General features: G+C 48.9%; 1 protein-coding gene across 2 annotated transcripts in view; it reads left to right on the forward strand.

Moving 5' to 3' along the window:
* The window catches only part of LOC147123923 (FYN-binding protein 1-like), a 372,564-nt gene that overhangs the window by 312,320 nt on the left and 41,118 nt on the right, over positions 1-19,126 (forward strand). Inside the window, exons 9-13 of one of the 2 annotated variants that reach the window (XM_085966712.1) lie at positions 5,987-6,149; positions 8,313-8,344; positions 11,754-11,826; positions 12,813-12,959; positions 17,807-17,838. In XM_085966712.1, coding sequence (XP_085822838.1) covers positions 5,987-6,149; positions 8,313-8,344; positions 11,754-11,826; positions 12,813-12,959; positions 17,807-17,838 — 447 coding nt within the window. The remainder of the gene's footprint in view (positions 1-5,986; positions 6,150-8,312; positions 8,345-11,753; positions 11,827-12,812; positions 12,960-17,806; positions 17,839-19,126) is intronic. The other variant, XM_085966740.1, reaches the window with a different exon arrangement.

The raw sequence follows: 19,126 nt of genomic DNA on the forward strand, positions 1-19,126 counted from the left end.
GCGAGCACAGGGGTGATGGGTGAACGGGACTTGGTGCGAGGTAGGACACGGGCAGCAGAGTTTTGGATGAGCTGATGTTTTTGGATGGTGGAAGGTGGGAGGCCGGCCATGAAACACAGATGAAAACCCCAGGCAGAAATTTTTAAAACAATCAATGAATCCGGCTATTTTTGTTTTTCTGAAACAATGACTAAAATTCCGAGGGCACAAATTTAAGTGGGACCAGGTACGGAACCGAGGGCTTCAGTTCTGCTGAGTGAGGGCCTGAAAATCATCATTCCAGTGGCTCACCAGTGCCCCCAGCTGTCAGCTATGGGTACTACAGATGTTTGTCAAATCAATTAGAAAGAACTTAGGGGCAAAATTCGGTTGCTTTGCGCCTCCCGGCGCCAATGGGGCGCAAGGAAACTAGCGCCTGAGCGCAACGCCGCTAGCGGCTCCCGCGGAATTCAGCGGGAGGTTAGCGGCGGCGGTAGCCAGTAGCACCCCACGGCGCTGCATCTCCGGCGATGACGTCATCACCGTGCGCAGCGCCCCGACCACAAACTTGGCTCTCACCCCCTGGCCTACCGCCGGGCGTTCTTGCGGCCGGGGCGGCGATAATTAAAGAGCAGGTGCCGGGCGGCCATTTTTTTTGTGGGCCGCCTGCCAGCACCTGCCCCCTCTGCTCTCCTCCGCGATTGGTCAGCCCGGCGCTCCTCTTGAGTGCCAGGCTCTTCTGTCGGATCCCCGCACCCTGGTGGCCCAGCTGGGCCCCAGTTTGCGCTGCGCAAGGCCCCTCCCCTTTAATAAGAGGAGGGAGGCCTGCAGTACCGCGGCGCTACATACCAACGCGCGTGGCACTGCTGCACGTAGCGCCGCGATATTGAACTGGAATGCCCCAAGAGGGGGGGGGGAGCGCTTCCAGTAGCAGCCCGCCTCCTGCTTGGGGCGTTACTATTCAATTGCCAGCGACGCCCACATCCCAGGAACAAATTTTTTTAAATGAAGTACTTTTGAAGTGTTGTTGTAGGAAACACTGCAGCCAATTTGCGCACAGCAAGCTCCCACAAACAGCAGTGAGATAATGTCCAGATAATCTGTTTCAATAATGCTGGTTGAGGAATAAATATCGCCCAGGACACCGGGGAGAACTCCCCTGCTCATCTTTGAAATAGTGGCATCTTTCACGTCCACCCGAGAGCTTTAACCTCTCATCCGAAAGACGGCACCTCTGACAGTGCAGCACTCCCTCAGCACTGCACTGGGAATGTCAGCCTGGATTTGGTGCTCAAGTCTCTGGAGTTGTACTTAAACCAATGGCCTTCTGACTCAAAGGCAAGAGTGCTGCCCACTGAGCCACGGCTGACAGAGAGCAAGAAAACACAGTAACTTTTTTACCTGGTTGGTGATGCTTCTTTTAAGGTGGCGGCGGCTGATTTCAGGGAGGGTTCTGATTTAGAAGAGGTATCAAAGGGTGGTAGAAATCTGGGACTCTCTGTACCAAAAGGCTGTGGATGCTGGGGGCCAAATGAAAATTTCAAAACTGAGATGTTCAGTCCGTAAGGGTGACCCCGAGCTTCCGGTCGCCTGTCATTTTAATTCACCGCTCCATTCCCACTCGGACCTCACCGTCCTTGGCCTCTTGTATTGTTCCACAGAAGCTCAACGTAAACTCGAGGAACAGCACCTCATCTTCCGATTAGGCACTCTGCAGCCTTCCGGACTCAATATCGAGTTCAACAATTTCAGATCATAAGCTCGGCCCCTATTTCATTTTTTCTTGTAATTTTTCCACTCCTTTTCCCCCCCCCCCCCTTTCCTTTTGTTTCTCTCTCACACCTGGCAGCTATCTTTTGCCCTGCCAGTACACTTTACACCTAATCTCAGCCTATTACCATCTCGTCTAGCTTCTAATCTCTTCTACTTCTTTTGTTTCTTTTATTCTTTTGTCCGATCGCAGCCCTGCCTTCGATCTAGTTTCTTTTCTTTCCAGTTTTGAAGAAGGGTTCGACCCGAAACGTCAACTCAAATTTCTCTCCACGGATGTTGCCTGGCCTGCTGAGTTTTTCCAGCATTTTCTGTTGTTATTTTGGATAGATTTCTGTTGGGTAAAGGTATCACAGGATACAGAGCAAAGGCAAGTAAATGGAGTTGAGGTACAGAACAGGCATGCTATTAATTGAATGGCGGAACAGGCTCGAGGGCCTGAATGGCCTCCCCCTACCACCCAAGGTATAAAGAAAGCACACGCGATGATCCATCCCATTGCTGAGACCATTTTCTGAAGTGATTCTGTGAGACAGTTGCTCCAAGTAAGGAAATACCACGATAGGGTTCCCCTTGTCCTCACCTTTCACCCCACCAGCCTCCACATTCAACGGATCATCCTCCGCTATTTCCGCCACCTCCAAAGTGATCCCACCACCAAACGCATCTTCCCCTCCCCTCCCCTCCCCTTTCAGCATTCCGTAGGGACCGCTCCCTCCTCGACACCCTAGTCCACTCCTCTATCACCCCCAGCACCCCTTCGCCTTCGCCTGGCACCTTCCCGTGCAAGCGCAGGAGATGTAACACCTGCTCTTATACCTCCCCCCTTCCCACAGTCCAGGGCCCCAAACACCCCTTCCAGGTGAAACAGCGATTTACTTGTACTTCTTGCAATCTAGTATACTGTATTCGCTGCTCACGAACGCAAATTGGGTGACCGCTTTGCAGAACACCTCCGTTCAGTCCGTAAGGGTGACCCCGAGCTTCCGGTCGCCTGTCATTTTAATTCACCGCCCCATTCCCACTTGGACCTCACCATCCTCGGCCTCTTGCATTGTTCCACGGAAGCTCACCATAAACTCGAGGAACAGCACCTCATCTTCCGATTAGGCACTTTACAGCCTTCCGGACTCAATATCGAGTTCAACAATTTCAGATCATAACCTCGGCCCCTATTACATCTTTACATATATTTTTTATCCAGCCCTTTGTTTTGGCCCTTCCCCCCCTTTCTTTTTTTTCTCTCTCCCACATGGCAGCTGTCTTTCATTCTGCCAGCACATTTCACACCTAATCTAGAGCCTTCTTTTGTCTCCACTAGTCCTATCACCATCTCGTCTCGTTTTGAATACCTCTTAATGTCTCTTCACTTCTTTTGTTCTCTCCCAGCCTGGCCTCTTAATCTATTTCATTCCCTGTGCTTCTTTAGTCTTGACAAAGGGCTTTCACCCGAAACGTTGACTCTACTTTCTCTTCACGGATGTTGCCTGGCCTGCTGAGTTTTTCCAGCATTTTCTGTTGTTATTTCGGATTTCCAGCATCTGCAGTATTTTGCTATCCTAAGGAAATAGCAGACTGACTAAACCAGACCCTTTTGGAAGTGACAAAGTCCGGAGTTATAAACCATGAAAAATCTTCCTTGCAACGTAGAACAGCTGGAACCTCAGCTGCATTCCTGATCATTCAGCTTCTGTGCTGATGATTTCTTGTGTCATTTTGCCTCAGTTGATATCACTTACGCCTCTAGGTCAGATGGTCATGGATTTGACTCCCACTTGAACTTGAGCGCATGGACCTAGGCTGATACACCAGCGTAGTCCTGAGGGAGTGCTGCACCGTCAGAGGTACCATCCTTGGGATGTCAGCCGTGGCTCAGTGGGTAGCACTCTCGCCTCTGAGTCAGAAGGTTGTGGGTCGAAGTCCCACTCCAGGGACTTGAGCACATAATCCAGGCACATAATGCAGGTGTAGCAGACGGTTAAGAAGGCAAATGGTATGTTGGCCTTCGTAGCGAGAAGGTTTGAGTACAGGAACAAGGATGTCTTGCTGCAGTTGTACAGGGCCTTGGTGAGTCCATATCTTGAGTATTGTGTGCAGTTTTGGTCGCCTTATCTGAGGAAGGATGTTCTTGTGTAAGGGGTCGTTTTAACGAGCTTGTGGTGTGCGAGATCGGTTTTTGATTTCACACTGCTCGTGAGCGGTTCCGAAGCGCTCCCCCCTCACTGATTCTAGACACTGGACTTATTGCCAGACCACCTTGATGTGTTGGCCCAACTTGTGACTCGGAAGACAAATGGATCAGGTGAGACAAGGGAAGTTTTAAATCAAAGGTATCTTTATTTTTAAGGAGAATAAAACATAGAGAATGGAGAAACAATGCAGACAAAAATCATGAACACGCCTCTCAATGGGAACTAAAATTTAACACACAAGAGTTACTTTGACTATCATAATACATCAATTCTAGATCAGCGATATAATAAAACGGGGGTGGGGAAAGCGCACGGCACAACGAAGGATGAATAACACTCCCGAATTACAAAGCCCTTAATATTAAAAACCCTCCCGTCTAAAGTATACCTCAACTAGATCAGCTAGGTGGAGTTGGGCCTCTATGCTCACCAGGGTTTTAAAAAACTGTCCTTGACCTTGGTGCTCCTGTATTGTCCGGGATCTCCAATCTTCCTTATGGGACCGGCTCCTGAACCTGCTCTCCTGCTCGAACTTGTAGGCCCTCCGTGCTCCTCGAACCGTAATCGAACCTCTCCACTCGCTCTGCCTTTTTTCCTCGTGTCTGTGTGAAACTGTGTTTTTGTCTCTTTTCCCCCAACAGTTATACTGTTTTCTTGCCCTTATCTTGGCGCCAAATCAGGGGTTTTCTTTTGTTAAAGTAATGGGCAGGCTGCTTTGACAAAAGCAGGTACTTTATTTTAATGTCTTGTAAATGAAACTAATGGGATCTGTCCTGTGTCCCTCTGAGTTTGGTACAGATAATAGGTTTTGTCTGTGCTCTGCGATTTCAGAGATGGGTTTGCGTTTTGCTAGCAATTAACACACCTTGAGGTGTAAATACTTTTGTTTTGACTTCGTTACTACTGTAACCATTTTACCATATCAATTGCAGTCAGTTCTGGAATCTTCTAATCGGTGGCGACTCAGGTTTCTTTAAGATACTGCAGTGGTATGTCCTTCTGAAATGAGTCATGTGATCTGCCAACTCCATCTTGTGTTCATAAAATGTGGCCATTTCAGGGGTTTTACAATGTAGACTGTATTTTCCTGGATTTTTGCAAATCCTACACTTGCCATGGAAGGAGTTCAGCGAAGATTCACCAGGCTGATACCTGGGATGGCAGGAATGACGTATGAGGAGAGATTGGGTCGATTGGGCTTATACTCGCTGGAGTTTTGAAGAATGAGAGGGGATCTCATTGAAACTTATAAAATTCTATCAGGACTGGACAGACTAGATGCAGGAAGGATGTTCCCGATGGTCGGGGAGTCCAGAACCAGGGGTCACAGTCTAAGGATAAGGGGTAAGCCATTTAGGACAGAAATGAGGAGGAATTTCTTCACCCAGAGAGTGGTGAACCTGTGGAATTCTCTACCACAGAAGGCAGTTGAGGCCAATTCATTAAATATATTCAAGAAGGAGTTGGATATATTTCTTAAGGCTAAAGGGATCAAGGGGTATGGGGAGAAAGCAGGGACCGGGTACTGAATTTGGATGATCAGCCATGATCGCATTGAATGGTGGAGCAGGCTCGAGGGGCCGAATGGCCCACTCCTGCTCCTATCTTCTATGTTTCTATGACACTACCAGTGCAGTGCTGAGGGAGTGCTGCACTGTCGGAGGTGCCATCTTTCGGATGAGACGTTAAACCGAGGCCCTGTCTGTTCTCTCAGGTGAGTGTAAAAGATCCCACGGCCACTATTTTGATGAACAGCAGGGGAGTTCTCCCCGGTGTCCTGGGGCCACCATTTATTCCTCAACCAACATCACTAGAACAGATTATCTGGTTATTATCACATTGCTGTTTGTGGGAGCTTGCTGTGCGTAAATTGGCTGCCACATAGGTTGGTCCCTGGATTGTGCTCAGTCCCTGGAACCCATCATCACTGGAGAATGGAAGCACTGGAGCATTGTTCTGGTAACCATGGTGCTACATAGCACCGGGTCTCTGCGTCCCTGCAATTCATCCGTTGAACAACTGTTTGTCCGTCTACTCTTTTGCAGATGGTTACATTAAGGTGACGGGCGTGGATATCGACTACGACTCGATAAAGAAGAAAGCAGCTGCCAGACCCAAAGACTCTGTGCCCATCACACAGGCCACAAGGCAACCAGTCCAAGACCAGGAACTCTACGATGATGTCGCGCCAAATGATGACATAAGCATGTAAGGAAAGGAAAATCCCTCCACGTGTGGAGTTAGACTTTCAGTATTTGTGCATTTCAGCCCGTGTGTTTTACCTCCTGCTCCTCCTGGCCCAGTAATGAAAGAATGACCTTGAATGGCCTCTTCTGGTCCCAGATCCTCTTCCCGCTGTCTTCACCTGCCTTCCCTGCTCCAACCAGAGTTAGAATTGCGGCCGGGGCCCGATGGTGTCATGGCACCCTGATCTACCTGTTTACAGAAGGACGCCTCCAGCTCAGAAGAGCAGGTTAAAATCAGGATCGGGCGGGAAATCAGCGAGTCGGACCCAGGGCAATAAAACAGCCCACCCATCTGGTTTCCGCCAGGCGGATAGGGTTAAAAATCGCCCCCGTGCTTCTATTCCCCGCATTCTCTGAATGAGACGTTGAATCGCTGCTGGTTCAATGCTCGATTTGAGGCAGGTTTGTACTTGCTGGCTTGGTCACCAGGAGCTAGATTGAAGAGCCCTCCAGTTGCTTCTTAACTGGGGAGCTGGTGGATGCGATGGCTAAGGACCACGCACTCCCAGTCTGAAGCCAGGCTCTGTCGTACAGCCACCGAAAAACACCTCCTATAACAGGGTAGTTACTTTGGAAGGTTGCAACCAAGTCAAACCTCTATGGCAGATTCTAACCCGATGCCTACTCCAGGTAACAACAGCAGCAACTTGCAGTTATAGAGCACCCTTAACGTAGAAAAACATCCCAGGTGTAAGCTAGAAATTGGATGGCGAGAGTAAGAGCTTGGTCAGAGAGGTGGGCTTTAAGAGGGCGAGGTGGAGAGGCCAAGGGGTTTAGGGAAGGAATTCTCAAGCCGAGGCTTTACCAGTCCTGTCGGCCCAGGAAATTCAAAGACCTGCTGTTTCCAAGGTTTCGAGCTTCGAGGAAGGGGAAGGATGGGGAAGAAGCACAGGGAGGAAAGGAGGGGAGAGAGGATGGGAGGGAAGCAGGGAGAGTGGATGGGGTAAGGAAGGGATCGTTGAGGGAAAGAGGGGAGAATGCTTCAATGTTTTGTGCATGAGGGACTTGGAATTTATATGTGTAGGTGTCTTGCAAATTTGTGTATTGGAGACTTACAATTGTTGAGTATGGGATCTTATTACGGGATCTATGTGTAAGAGATCTCACTTGTGAGGAGGGTTCTTGCTTTATTTTCGTATGGGAGGTCTCGTATTTATTTTTGTACAATGTGGGCTCTCATTTTTCTGTGTCTGGAGGTTTGCATTTCCGGTCTTGGCATGTGCATCTGGCCCCAGCTCCCCAAAGGTTGGACACCCCTGCCTTAATGGGTAGGGTGGTGCTGGCTGGACATGCAGCAGGAAGATTATGCGTGCTCTACACTGGTAGACTGGTTAAAGTGCAGCAGTGCCCAAGTGCACACGTGAGGGCTCCCTAAACCTCGACTCTGCCAACATGTTTAGTCCAAAACTAGAGGTCATAGATATAAGATAGTCACTAATAAATCCAATAAGGAATTCAGGAGAAACTTCTTTACCCAGCGAGTGGTTAGGATGTGGAACTCGCTACCACATAGGCGAATAGCACAGATGCACTTAAGGGGAAGCTAGATATGTACATGAGGGAGAAAAGAATAGAAGGATATGCTGATAGGAGGAGATGAAATAAGATGGGAGGAGTCTCATGTGGAGCATAAAGACCGCACAGGCCAGTTGGGCCGAATGGCCTGTTTCTGTGCTGTAATTTCTATGTAAGATGGCAATGGTCTCTAGACTTGGACACATCCCTGTGGGAGTGAGATTGTGCGCTCCATACCAATTAAACAAAACCGCAACCTGGATTTGTCAGTAGCTCGGTTTGGAGACTCTCTGAGCATATTGATGAGGTTTTGTATGCGTCAGACGCCTAAAGAAAATGAGCTACTTTGGACCTCCCCAAACCCATGTGGCAGCCCAGCACTGATTGTGCCCAGTCCGTGCAGTGTAAATCTGTGCAGTGCTCCAGGACACACACTAAGGTGACGTGGGCAGACCACGTGCAAATGCATCCTTATCTATAGTTAACAATAAGCTAACACACCTGGAGGCTTCTTTTAGACTTCATCACCACTAAGAGGGCTGTGTAAGATGCTGCTTTTTTTCAAAATTCTGTCTCAAACTGTTGCTAATTTTGGACCTTTCTTCTCCAGGGGTACCGGGAGCAGCAGTGCTGGGGGCAGCGGTGAGTGTCAAATAAGAAGCCTTTCTCTATTTTGGACATCACGTTCTACCTCTGCATTTTATGCTTGGAATGCGACAGCACTTTTCGCATCACTCTGAGGCCTAGAAATTTGGTGGGCTGCGCCACCAGTTAGCGCCAAAGAGGGCACTTAGTGGCTTTAGCGCCACTGGCCATGCCCCCCGCGAAATTTAGCGGGGCGCTAATGGTGGCGTTAGCCTGTAGCGCTGCGCCGCCACCGATGAAATCATCGGTGTGCGCAGCGCCCCGATTCCGCGCCGATCGCGATATTGGGTCGCGCCCCCCGCTGTAATGCCGGTCGCAATCTGCAACCGGTTCAGGGGGGCCTACCTGCGGCGGTAGAGGCGCTAATTAAAGGGGAGGTGCGGGGCGGCCATTTTTTTTGCTGGCCGCCTGCCAGCACCTCCTCGCGCCACCATCCCCGGCCTCCTGAGCCCGCCCCCCCCCGGGCAGTGCCGGCTGTGTCCCAAGAGCCCAGCACCTCTCCTCGGTGCCGGGCTCTTTTGCCGGCACTCGCGATCTCTGATCGCGCTGGTGCAGGCCCCTCCCCTTTAAGAAGGGGAGGAAGGCCTGCAGTACCGCAGCGCGCCGTGCCGCAGTGTGTGGCACTGCGGCACGTTGCGCTGCGATATTCAGTTTCAGCGCCCCAAGAGGGACGCGGGGCGCCTCAAGCAACGCCCGCTTCCGTTTGGGGCGCTGAAACTGAATATCGCGCTGGCGCAATCGTCTCCTTCCGGGGTGGAACTTCTGGCACCCAGGCGAGCTTGGCGCCCCAAGCGCCACCAAATTTCTAGGCCAGAGTTCTCACACTTTGTAAAGCCAAAGGGGGGGGGGGGGAATTCAGTTGTTTGCACCTCCTGTTAGCGCCTTAAGAGGGCGCTAATGGGGCGCAAAGCAACTAGCGCCCGGGCACGGCAATGTTTGCGCCGCTCGCGAAATTAACTAGACATTTTGCGGCGGCGCTAAACACTACCGCCACGATCTCCTGCGCCGGCAGATTGTGACGTCAGTCGAGTGCGCAACGCCCGGTAGCGCCCCGGACCGGATATTGAGTGGCGCCCCCTGCCTTACCGCCTGCCGCTAGCAACGACAGGTTGAGGGGAGCGTTTTGCAGTCAGGAAGGGACTGGGGGAGCGCTATTTAAAGGCGACCGCTTCCTGCCTTTTTTTGTTGGTGACATTTTTACAGCACGCATTCTGAGAGAGAGAGAGAGAGAGACTTCTGGAGAGATTCAACGCTGTGTGAAGGAGTTTTGGGTACTGAGCAGCACTTTGCAGGTTCATTTTGATTTGCCCTTCCTTGCTTCGCCAGCGCTCTGAGGTAGCGCCTCGCTCCTCGGCATTTGCGCCTTAAGACAGGTGTGAAGCGCCTGATTTAGCGCTCCAATCACCTCCAGGGGCGATAAAAGCCAAGTTTGCCGTCGGAGGCGATAATTAGCGCCAGGCGCTAAACTTTGCGCATGGCCAATAATGGCGCCCCAAATGGGGCGATACTGAATTTTTCCCCCAAAGTCCTTTATCCCTGCTCTCCGTCTCCTACCTCCCAGCCAATTTCCAACGCAATGAGCTCGCACCAAATACATCAGTCAATAATAATTGAGTGAGATCTCCAGTCTGTATTAACTGTGGAGAATCCTAGTCAGTGATCTTCACTATTACACCCACTGCTATAAAAACAAACTGGATCCACTCCCATCACCTGCACAGTGCACTGTTACAGCAAAGGCGAGATAACTGGGAGACATTTCAATAGTGGCTATTGAATTTCAGATATCAGCTCACGATTACAAACCACTTCCCCCTCTACATTGCTGTAGGGCAAGAGAACTGGCTCAGAATCTAAGAATTGTTAGGAATGGGATAAAGAAAGACATACAGCATCTTTCACAACCTCAGGACGTCCCAAAGCACTTTACAGCCAATGAAGTACTTTTGAAGTGTAGTCACTGTTGTAATGTAAGAAACGCAGTAGCCAATTGCGCACAGCAAGTTCCCACAAACAGCAATGTGATAATGACCAGATCATCTGGTTTTTTTAAGTGATGTTGATTGAGGGATAAATATTGGCCAGGACACCGGGGAGAACGCCCTGCTCTTCTTTGAAATAGTGGCGGTGGGCTCTTCTATTTCCACCTGAGAGAACAGACGGGACCTCGGTTTAACGTCTCATCCGAAAGACGGCACCTCCGACAGTGCGGTGCTCCCTCAGCACTGCACTGGAGTGTCAGCCTGGATTGACCATTGACCCCAAACAAGCTCATCCCTTTTTGCTAGATGAACACCAGCGACCCACCCCCTCACCATCTCCCTCAATCATATTGCTCCAGAACCACCTCTAATTGTCTCCTGAGCCCATTTACACTCTCCGCTTCAACGTTCTTCCCTGCTAACTCATTCCCCAGCTCGATTATCCTTAGGGTGAAAACGTTTCCCCCCGACTCCTCTTCTTACCCCTAACATCCCCCATCTGTAGCTTGTGACCTGTGGTATTTGAACCATTATTTCGAATCCTTATAGAAACATAGAAGATAGGAGCAGGAGTCAGCCATTCAGCCCCTCGAGCCTGCTCCGCCATTCAATGAGATCATGGCTGATCATCCAAATTCAGTACCCTGTCCCTGCCTTCTCCCCATATCCCTTGATCTCTTTAGCCTTAAGAAATATATCCAACTCTTTCTTGAATATATTTAATGAACTGGCCACCACCGCCCTCTGTGGCAGAGAATTCCACAGGTTCACCACTCTCTGGGTGAAGAAATTCCTCCTCATTTCAGTCCTAAATGGCTTACCCCTTATCCTTAGACTATAACCCCTGGTTCTGGACTCCCCGACCATCGGGAACATCCTTCCTGCATCTAGTCTGTCCAGGCCTGACAGAATTTTATAAGTTTCGATGAGATCCCCTCTCAATCTTCTAAACTCCAGTGAGTATAAGCCCAATCGACCCAATCTCTCCTCATACGTCATTCCTGCCATCCCAGGTATCAGCCTGGTGAATCTTCGCTGCACTCCCTCCATGGCAAGAACATCCTTCCTCAGGTAAAGCGACCAAAACTGCACACAATACTCAAGGTGCGGTCTCACCAAGGCCCTGTACAACTGTAGCAAGACATCCTTGTTCCTGTACTCGAACCCTCTTGCTACGAAGGCCAACATACCATTTGCCTTCTTAACCGCCTGCTGCACCTGCATGCTTACCTTCAGCGACTGGTGCACAAGAACACCCAGGTCTCTTTGCACTTCCCCTTCTCCCAATCTATTGCCATTCAAATAATAATCTGCCTTCCTGTTTTTGCCACCAAAGTGGATACTGCTGCTATCCATTAAATTTCCCCTCCATGTACCTTTCCAGCTGTGGGCCTGACTGTTTTATCTCTTCCTGTCCATCTCAGGGTTCTTTCCTCCTCCTCCCGGTGAAGATATCTATGATGATGTCGATGGTACACCTGAAGAAATTAAGTCTAGGTAAGTACGACACAATGATTCCTTGTAGACCTGAGGGTGGTAAAGGAGATGTGTGCCAGGATAGGGGTACTGGTCTCACATGGGGAGGGGGGGTTGCCATTTTTAAGTGAGCCCACCACCCACCCAATGAAAGAGGTCACAGGCACCGAATCGTTTCCGTGTTCGAGCTCCATTTGACTTTTGTCAGCGAGCGGCCTTGCCTTTACGGAACATCTCGGCAAACGGTGGGGGCGAGGAATCCAGCAGCTGCACCACCCACGTAGCCCAGATAGGCAAGAGGTGGAGGGTGGCGATCGCGAGGGAGGGCTGCGGAGCGTCAGGCATCAGAGGGGAGTGGGGCGGGGCAGGGTGGGGTTGATTTTTGCTGCACTGCTCTGTCACTTTAAGCCTTCCTCTGGACCAATGGGCGGATAGTTGGGACCTTCTGGTGGGGGGGTGGGGCGTATGAATCACACCTCTCCACTGATTCTGCCAGCTTCAGAATATACAAAGGCTCATCGCTGACCCAGATTCCGATATCATTAATCCAATGCGTATTCGCAAGTACAGGGTAGAGATTAGGGTCAGGAATATTTCCATACAAACACTTAATGCACTCGCAACACATTTGCAAGGAGGTGTTAGCATTTGTGTTAAAATAGGGGCAAGAGGAAATTGGTACAGCAACACTGATTGGAATTTCTATCCTTACATTCTCACATCCTGAACCATTAACTCACAAAATTGGCAAAGGCGTTCTATGTAAGTAGCCTGACTGTCCATAGGTGTTACTGCTATGAAAGGGTCTACCATTGACGATTAAACACCTAAATAAATGATAACGTCAGACCCTTACTCTAAAATCAGAGCTTCGGGACATTTTTTTTTACAAACAGCCAAAGTTGCAATGCAATGGCAGTGGCCACGAACGAAAGGTTTTGGGTGGCCCGGGTGTGACAGAGCCTCGGATTTGCTAACCGGTAAATAATGCCCTGCATGCTTTGAAGCCCTGCGTCACAGGATGCCTCAAAGCCTGGGTCCTGGTCCTGGGGACTCCTGAAGAAGAAGAAGGCGGAGAAAGACGACAAAGACAAAAAGGCGAGAGAAAAGGAGAGCGGTGAAAGTCAGGGTGAAAGCGGCGAACGCCAGCTCCCGTAAGACACCAAACAGCGAGAGCACCGTCTTACTAATAACCGCACTCGGTACTAATGTGTTGGATGATGTGAGCTAACCGCATGGAGTGCCACAAAATTAACAATGACTCATCTGTCACCAGTACCTGTTGCTCAATATCCAGACTGACCCTAACCCAATCGAAAGCTCTATACATTCAGTTAGGGCAGACTACAGAGGCAAGTGTCCAGTTTCTGGCCATTTTCGCTTCCTCGTTTATTTTTCTTGCTCGTTTATTCTCGAGTTATGCCCGCACATTCACTCAACCTTCCCCCATCAGTAGTTCAGGACAATCTGATCTAGAGCCATCCTTTGTCTCTTTACCTGCCCTATTACCATCTCGTCTCGCCTTGAATATCTCTTAATGTCTCTTCACCTCTCACAGACCTTCCCTTTGTTCTTTCATCTCCTCCCCCATTTCCCAGCCCCCAACCTTGCTTTTTAATCTGTTTCATTTCCTGCTTTTTTCTCAGTTCTGACGAAGGGTCTTCGACCCGAAACGTTAACTCTGTTTCTCTCTCCACGGATGTTGCCTGACCTGCTGAGTTTTTCCAGCGTTTTCTGTTGTTATTTCGGATTTCCAGCATCCGCAGTATTTTGCTATCGGTTATAGTACTGGACCAGCTCGCCAGTCAAATATCACCCTGGCAAGCTGTGACACTGAATTCAATAAATCTGGTCATTTGAGGGCTGTCACCAGAAAAAATGGCCATGGAAGCTGTCAGATTGGCATACAAACCCAACCGGTTCACTAATGTCCTTCAGGGAAGGAAACCTGCCATCCTTACCCGGTCTGGGCCTACACGTAACTCCAGTCCCGCATTAAGTGGTTGACTCTTAACTGCCCTCATAGCAATGAGAGACGAGCAATAAATGCGGCCTTGCCAGCGTCCCAAGAACAAAAATGTTTAAAAATAATTGACCATTCACCTGGGTCATCAGCCTGGTTAACAGTGGTGAAACTCAGTGGCTTTTGATGGCCTGATTGAGGCTATCACTCTGGACTGGGACCGATTATTCAGCCATATCTGGGAACAGGATACTTGTCTTCTGTAGGCGCCTTGTACTGAATTAATTTGGTCTCGCAGTGAGGGTTCATTCATTACTAATATACTACCCAATAACAGGTTAGTACTCAGGCAGCATGTGAGGCAGCCATAGTCTATGAGCTGCCAAGACCCCAATAGTTGCTACTAAGTAGGGCGATGGTCGTATGTGTAGAATTAATCACTGCTTTTCTCAAATGTTTGCTCGTGTGGTAAGAAAGCAATCTTTCGAGAATTTCCTTGGGCCATGATTAATACCTTCCCTTGTGTTTTTCCCTGCTGGTTAAGAACAAGAGAAAGAGAGGGGATCTCATTGAAACTTATAAAATTCTGACAGGACTAGACAGACTAGATGCAGGAAGGATGTTCCCGATGGCCGGGGGAGTCCAGAACCAGGGGTCACAGTCTAAGGATAAGGGGTAAGCCATTTAGGACAGAGATGAGGAGGAATTTCTTCACCCAGAGAGTGGTGAACCTGTGGAATTCTCTACCACAGAAGGCAGTAGAGGCCAATTCATTAAATATATTCAAGAAGGTGTTAGATATATTTCTTAAGGCTAAAGGGATCAAGGGATATGGGGAGAAAGCAGGGACAGGGTACTGAATTTGGATGATCAGCCATGATCTCATTAAATTGCGGAGCAGGCTCGAGGGGCCGAATGGCCTACTCCTGCTCCTATCTTCTATGTTTCTATGTTTCTAAAGTCTGGAGCCTCCTCATAGGAACAGGGGACAGCCATTCAGCCCCTCGGACCTGTTCTTCCATTCAATTAGATCACGGCTGATCTGTATCTTAACTCCATTTACCCGCCTTGGTTCCGTAACCCTTAATACCCTTGTCCGACAAAAATCTATCAACCTCATCTACCTCGTTAATGTCCTCTATCCAGAGCCATATAAAAATAATCTAAAATGGATCAATGTTTAGGAACAAACTGCAGAAAATACTTTGTAAACAACAGGCTATACAAAGGGTACCCGTATTGGGTACTTGCTTCCTCCCCCATCCCCATTCGTGAGGTGGGACATCGATTTTAAGCCTTCTTGGAAGAATGTTCAGAACCTCCCAACTGAACCACCCACAGCAATATTCCACGTCTAAAGTCATTGGTTGGAACTCAAAGAGTTGCTAACACCTCCAATCCGGAACTGCATTGGTCATACGCAACCTATTTAAAAGGCTTTCGATCCTTTTGCAAAAATAAATGTTGTGATCTGGAACGTGCTACCTGAAAGGGCGGTGGAAGCAGATTTAATAGTAATTTTCAAAGGGGAATGGATAAATACTTGAAAAGGAAACATCTGCAGGGCTGTGGGGAAAGAGCAGGGGGAGTGGGACTAATTGGAGAGCTCTTTCAAAGAGCCGGCACAGGCACGATGGGCCGAATGGCCGCCTTCAGTGCAGCATCATTCTATGATTTTAAATACAGTAATTGAAAGCAGTAAACAAGGGAGAATAAGTGTGGCTGTCAGACAAGAAGATTACAGGAAAAGTTTTATTTGCTTTGTAATATATTTATTATATTCTTATATGCACAGCAAGCTCCCACAAACAGCAATGAGATAATGACCAGGTAATGTTTTTTGAAGTGATGTTGATTGAGGGATAAATATTGGCCAGGACACTGGGGATAACTACCCTGCTCTTTGTCAAAATAGTTCCACGGGATCTTTCACATTCACTTGAGAGAGCAGACAGGACCTTGGTTTAACATCTCATCTAAAAGATGGCACCTCTGACAGTGCAGCACTCCCTCAGTAAGCACCGGAGTGTCAGCCTGGATATTTGCACTCAAATCCCTGGAGTGGGACGTGAACCCACAACCTTCTGACTCAGCAAGCAAGTGTGCTACCCGCTGCACCATAGCGGACACGTGTTTTCCAGGCAGTTCTACGGTTGGATGCTGAGAGGAATGAAAGGCTGGGTGGAGGAAGAAAGGGGGGAAATGGCTACCTTATTCACTCCTCCTGCTTGTGGGAGCCTGGCCTTGGCTCAGCTCATCAAACACCAGGCAGGGGTGGTGGAGGGAAATCGCAGGTGTCAGTGCATTCCTACCAGTCCACGGTGCTTATATAGAGTCAGGACCATCGTCCTTTACTACAATATATACTTATATCGTGCCTGCGATGCATCTAATTGTCTCACGGTGCTTACCTGGGCTAGGTAACCCATCCCAGAGTCCTACCCTTTAGGCCATGGCTGCTACATTCACCCACTTAACACCTGTAACTGCACAATGCAATTCACCAACTGTGTCAGCTGTGGCTCAGTGGGCAGCACCCTCGCCTCTGAGTCAGAAGTTTGTGGGTTCAAGTCCCCCCTCCAGAGACTTGAGCACATAATCCAGGCTGACACTGCAGTGCTGAGGGAGTGTTGCACTGTTGGAGGTGCTGTCTTTTGGATGAGATGTTAAACCGAGGGAGTGCTGCACTGTTGGAGGTGCTGTCTTTTGGATGAGATGTTAAACCGAGGGAGTGCTGCACTGTTGCAGGTGCTGTCTTTTGGATGAGATGTTAAAGCAAAGGAGTGCTGCACTGTCGGAGGCGCTGTCTTTTGGATGAGATGTTAAACTGAGGGAGTGCTGCACTGTCGGAGGTGCTGTCTCTTGGATGAGATATTAAACCGAGGGAGTACTGCACTGTTGCAGGTGCTGTCTTTTGGATGAGATGTTAAACCGAGGCTCCGTCTGCTCTCTCAGGTGGATGTAAAAGATCCCATGGCACTATTTTGAAGAAGAGCAGGGGAGTTGGTGTCCTGGGGCCAATATTTATCCCTCAATCACAAAAAACAGATGATCCGGTCATTATCACATTGCTGTGTGCGAGAGCTTGCTGTGCGCAAGTTGGCTGCCAGGTTTCCTACGCTACAACAGTGACTGCAATTCAAAAGTACTTAATTTGCTGCAAAGTGTTTTGGGACGTCCTGAGGTCGTGAAAGGTGCTATATAAATGCAAGTCTTTTTTGAAGCTCTTTGAAACGGACGTCTCTGAGATGTGACACAGTGCTGTGGAGATACCAGCTCTTCCTCACACACAGTGAAAGACTGCCACCTGCTGGATAAACTAAGTACCATTTTTATTTTAAAACAATCCCAGCTTTGACTGAAGTAATTTAATTGTTGGCAGTGTCGTTTGCAGGATAGGGAAAGTGGGTCTGACTGCCACAAGTTGAAGCTATATAAATCTGGTCAGAGTATATAAAATTCCTGCATATGTTGGCGAAATCCTGGCCCAGGTATAAAGCAGCAGTAATAAAATTGGTTACAACACAATAAAAAAAAGCATAAAATGCAAAAAATACTGAACAGGTCTTTCAACATCTGAAAAGAAAAGGCAGGTTAACATCGCGAGCCCAGATCCTTCGGCAGGGACAGTTTTAACAAAGGTTTCAGATTTCCACTGTCGGCAGGTAGTTTTTCATTTTCCTTATCTTATTAGTTACAACGCCGCCTTGTTTTTGCATTTATCTGGGTTTAGTTATACACAGATAAACTTACCCTCAGGATCACCAGAGAGACGCTCCCCAATCTCAGTCAGACGGGACTTTCACGCTATGAATTACTGTGAGTGGACAAAATGATCGGGGTTTGTGTAATGGTCCTGTGTCTGCTCGTTCAACAGAAATATTAACCTGTTTAAATCTTGCATCATCCTCACTAGTATCTAACTTTATAAGTGCATTTCCTTTGCCTCTCTCCTCCCGCTGTGAATTCTGCTCGACCTCGGTTATTGGTAAACTGTTCCTTCTTGAGGTGTAAATTTTTGTGTTTTTTTTTTCCAAGGACCATTCCTCCACCAGCAGAGCTTCCCACAGGTAAGGGAGTTTCCGATGTGAAACTGTTCTGAGGTTTGAAGAAGAGTCATTACCGGCTTGCTAAAGCGTGGAGGTTGGGGAGGGTCGAGGCAGGGCCTGGGCCTCTGAAGATTGAAGGGATTATTCATTTTCTCTCTGTGCAGCTGCAGGCCTCTTACAAAAGAGGGCTAATTGGTGCCAATTATCAGTTTCCAGGGGGCCCAGAGACTCCCTCAGACCTGATGGCAGGGCGGGGTGGAGGGAGGAGACTGAAGTTCCCAGCAGCTCAGGGCCAAATAGGTGCCCACCATGAGCCCCTTATGGCACAGGTGCACACCAGCTCCATGTAAATTAGGTGCCCTCCTCCAGACCCTGCATTCTCTAACAGGGTCAGTGCTGGACGGGTTAGATACAGAGTAAAGCTCCCTCTACACTGTCCCATCAAACACTCCCAGGGCAGGTACAGCATGGGTTAGATACAGAGTAAAGCTCCCTCTACACTGTCCCATCAAACACTCCCGGGGCAGGTACAGCACGGGTTAGATACAGAGTAAAGCTCCCTCTACACTGTCCCATCAAACACTCCCAGGGCAGGTACAGCACGGGTTAGATACAGAGTAATGCTCCCTCTACACTGTCCCATCAAACACTCCCAGGGCAGGTACAGCACGGGTTAGATACAGAGTAAAGCTCCCTCTACACTGTCCCATCAAACACTCCCGGGGCAGGTACAGCACGGGTTAGATACAGAGTAAAGCGCCCTCTACACTGTCCCCATCAAACACTCCCAGGGCAGGTACAGCACGGGGTTACAACATAAGAACATAAGAAGTAGGAGCAGGAGTAGGCCATACGGCCCCTCGGGCCTGCTCCGCCATTCAATAGGATCATGACTGATCCAAACTTAGACTCACGTCCACTTCCCTGCCCTCTCCCCGTAACCCCTAATTCCCATATCTGCTAGGAAACTGTCTATCTCCGTTTTAAATTTATTTAATGTCACAGCTTCCACAGCTCTCTGAGGTAGCAAATTCCATAGATTTACTACCCTGAGTGAAGAAGTTTCTCCTCATCTCAGTTTTGAAACGGCAGCCCCTTATTCTAAGATTATGCCCCCTAGTTCTAGTCTCACCCATCAGTGGAAACATTCTCACCGCATCCACCCGATCAAGCCCCCTCACAATCTTATATGTTTCGATAAGATCGCCTCTCATTCTTCTGAATTCCAATGAGTAGAGGCCCAACCTACTCAACCTTTCCTCATAAATCAACCCCCTCATCTCCGGAATCAACCGAGTGAACCTTCTTT

The sequence above is a fragment of the Somniosus microcephalus genome, chromosome 1 (genome assembly GCF_052327205.1).
Source record: "Somniosus microcephalus isolate GS21.2 chromosome 1, FLI_Smic_1.0, whole genome shotgun sequence".
NCBI classification, from domain to species: Eukaryota; Metazoa; Chordata; class Chondrichthyes; order Squaliformes; family Somniosidae; genus Somniosus; species Somniosus microcephalus.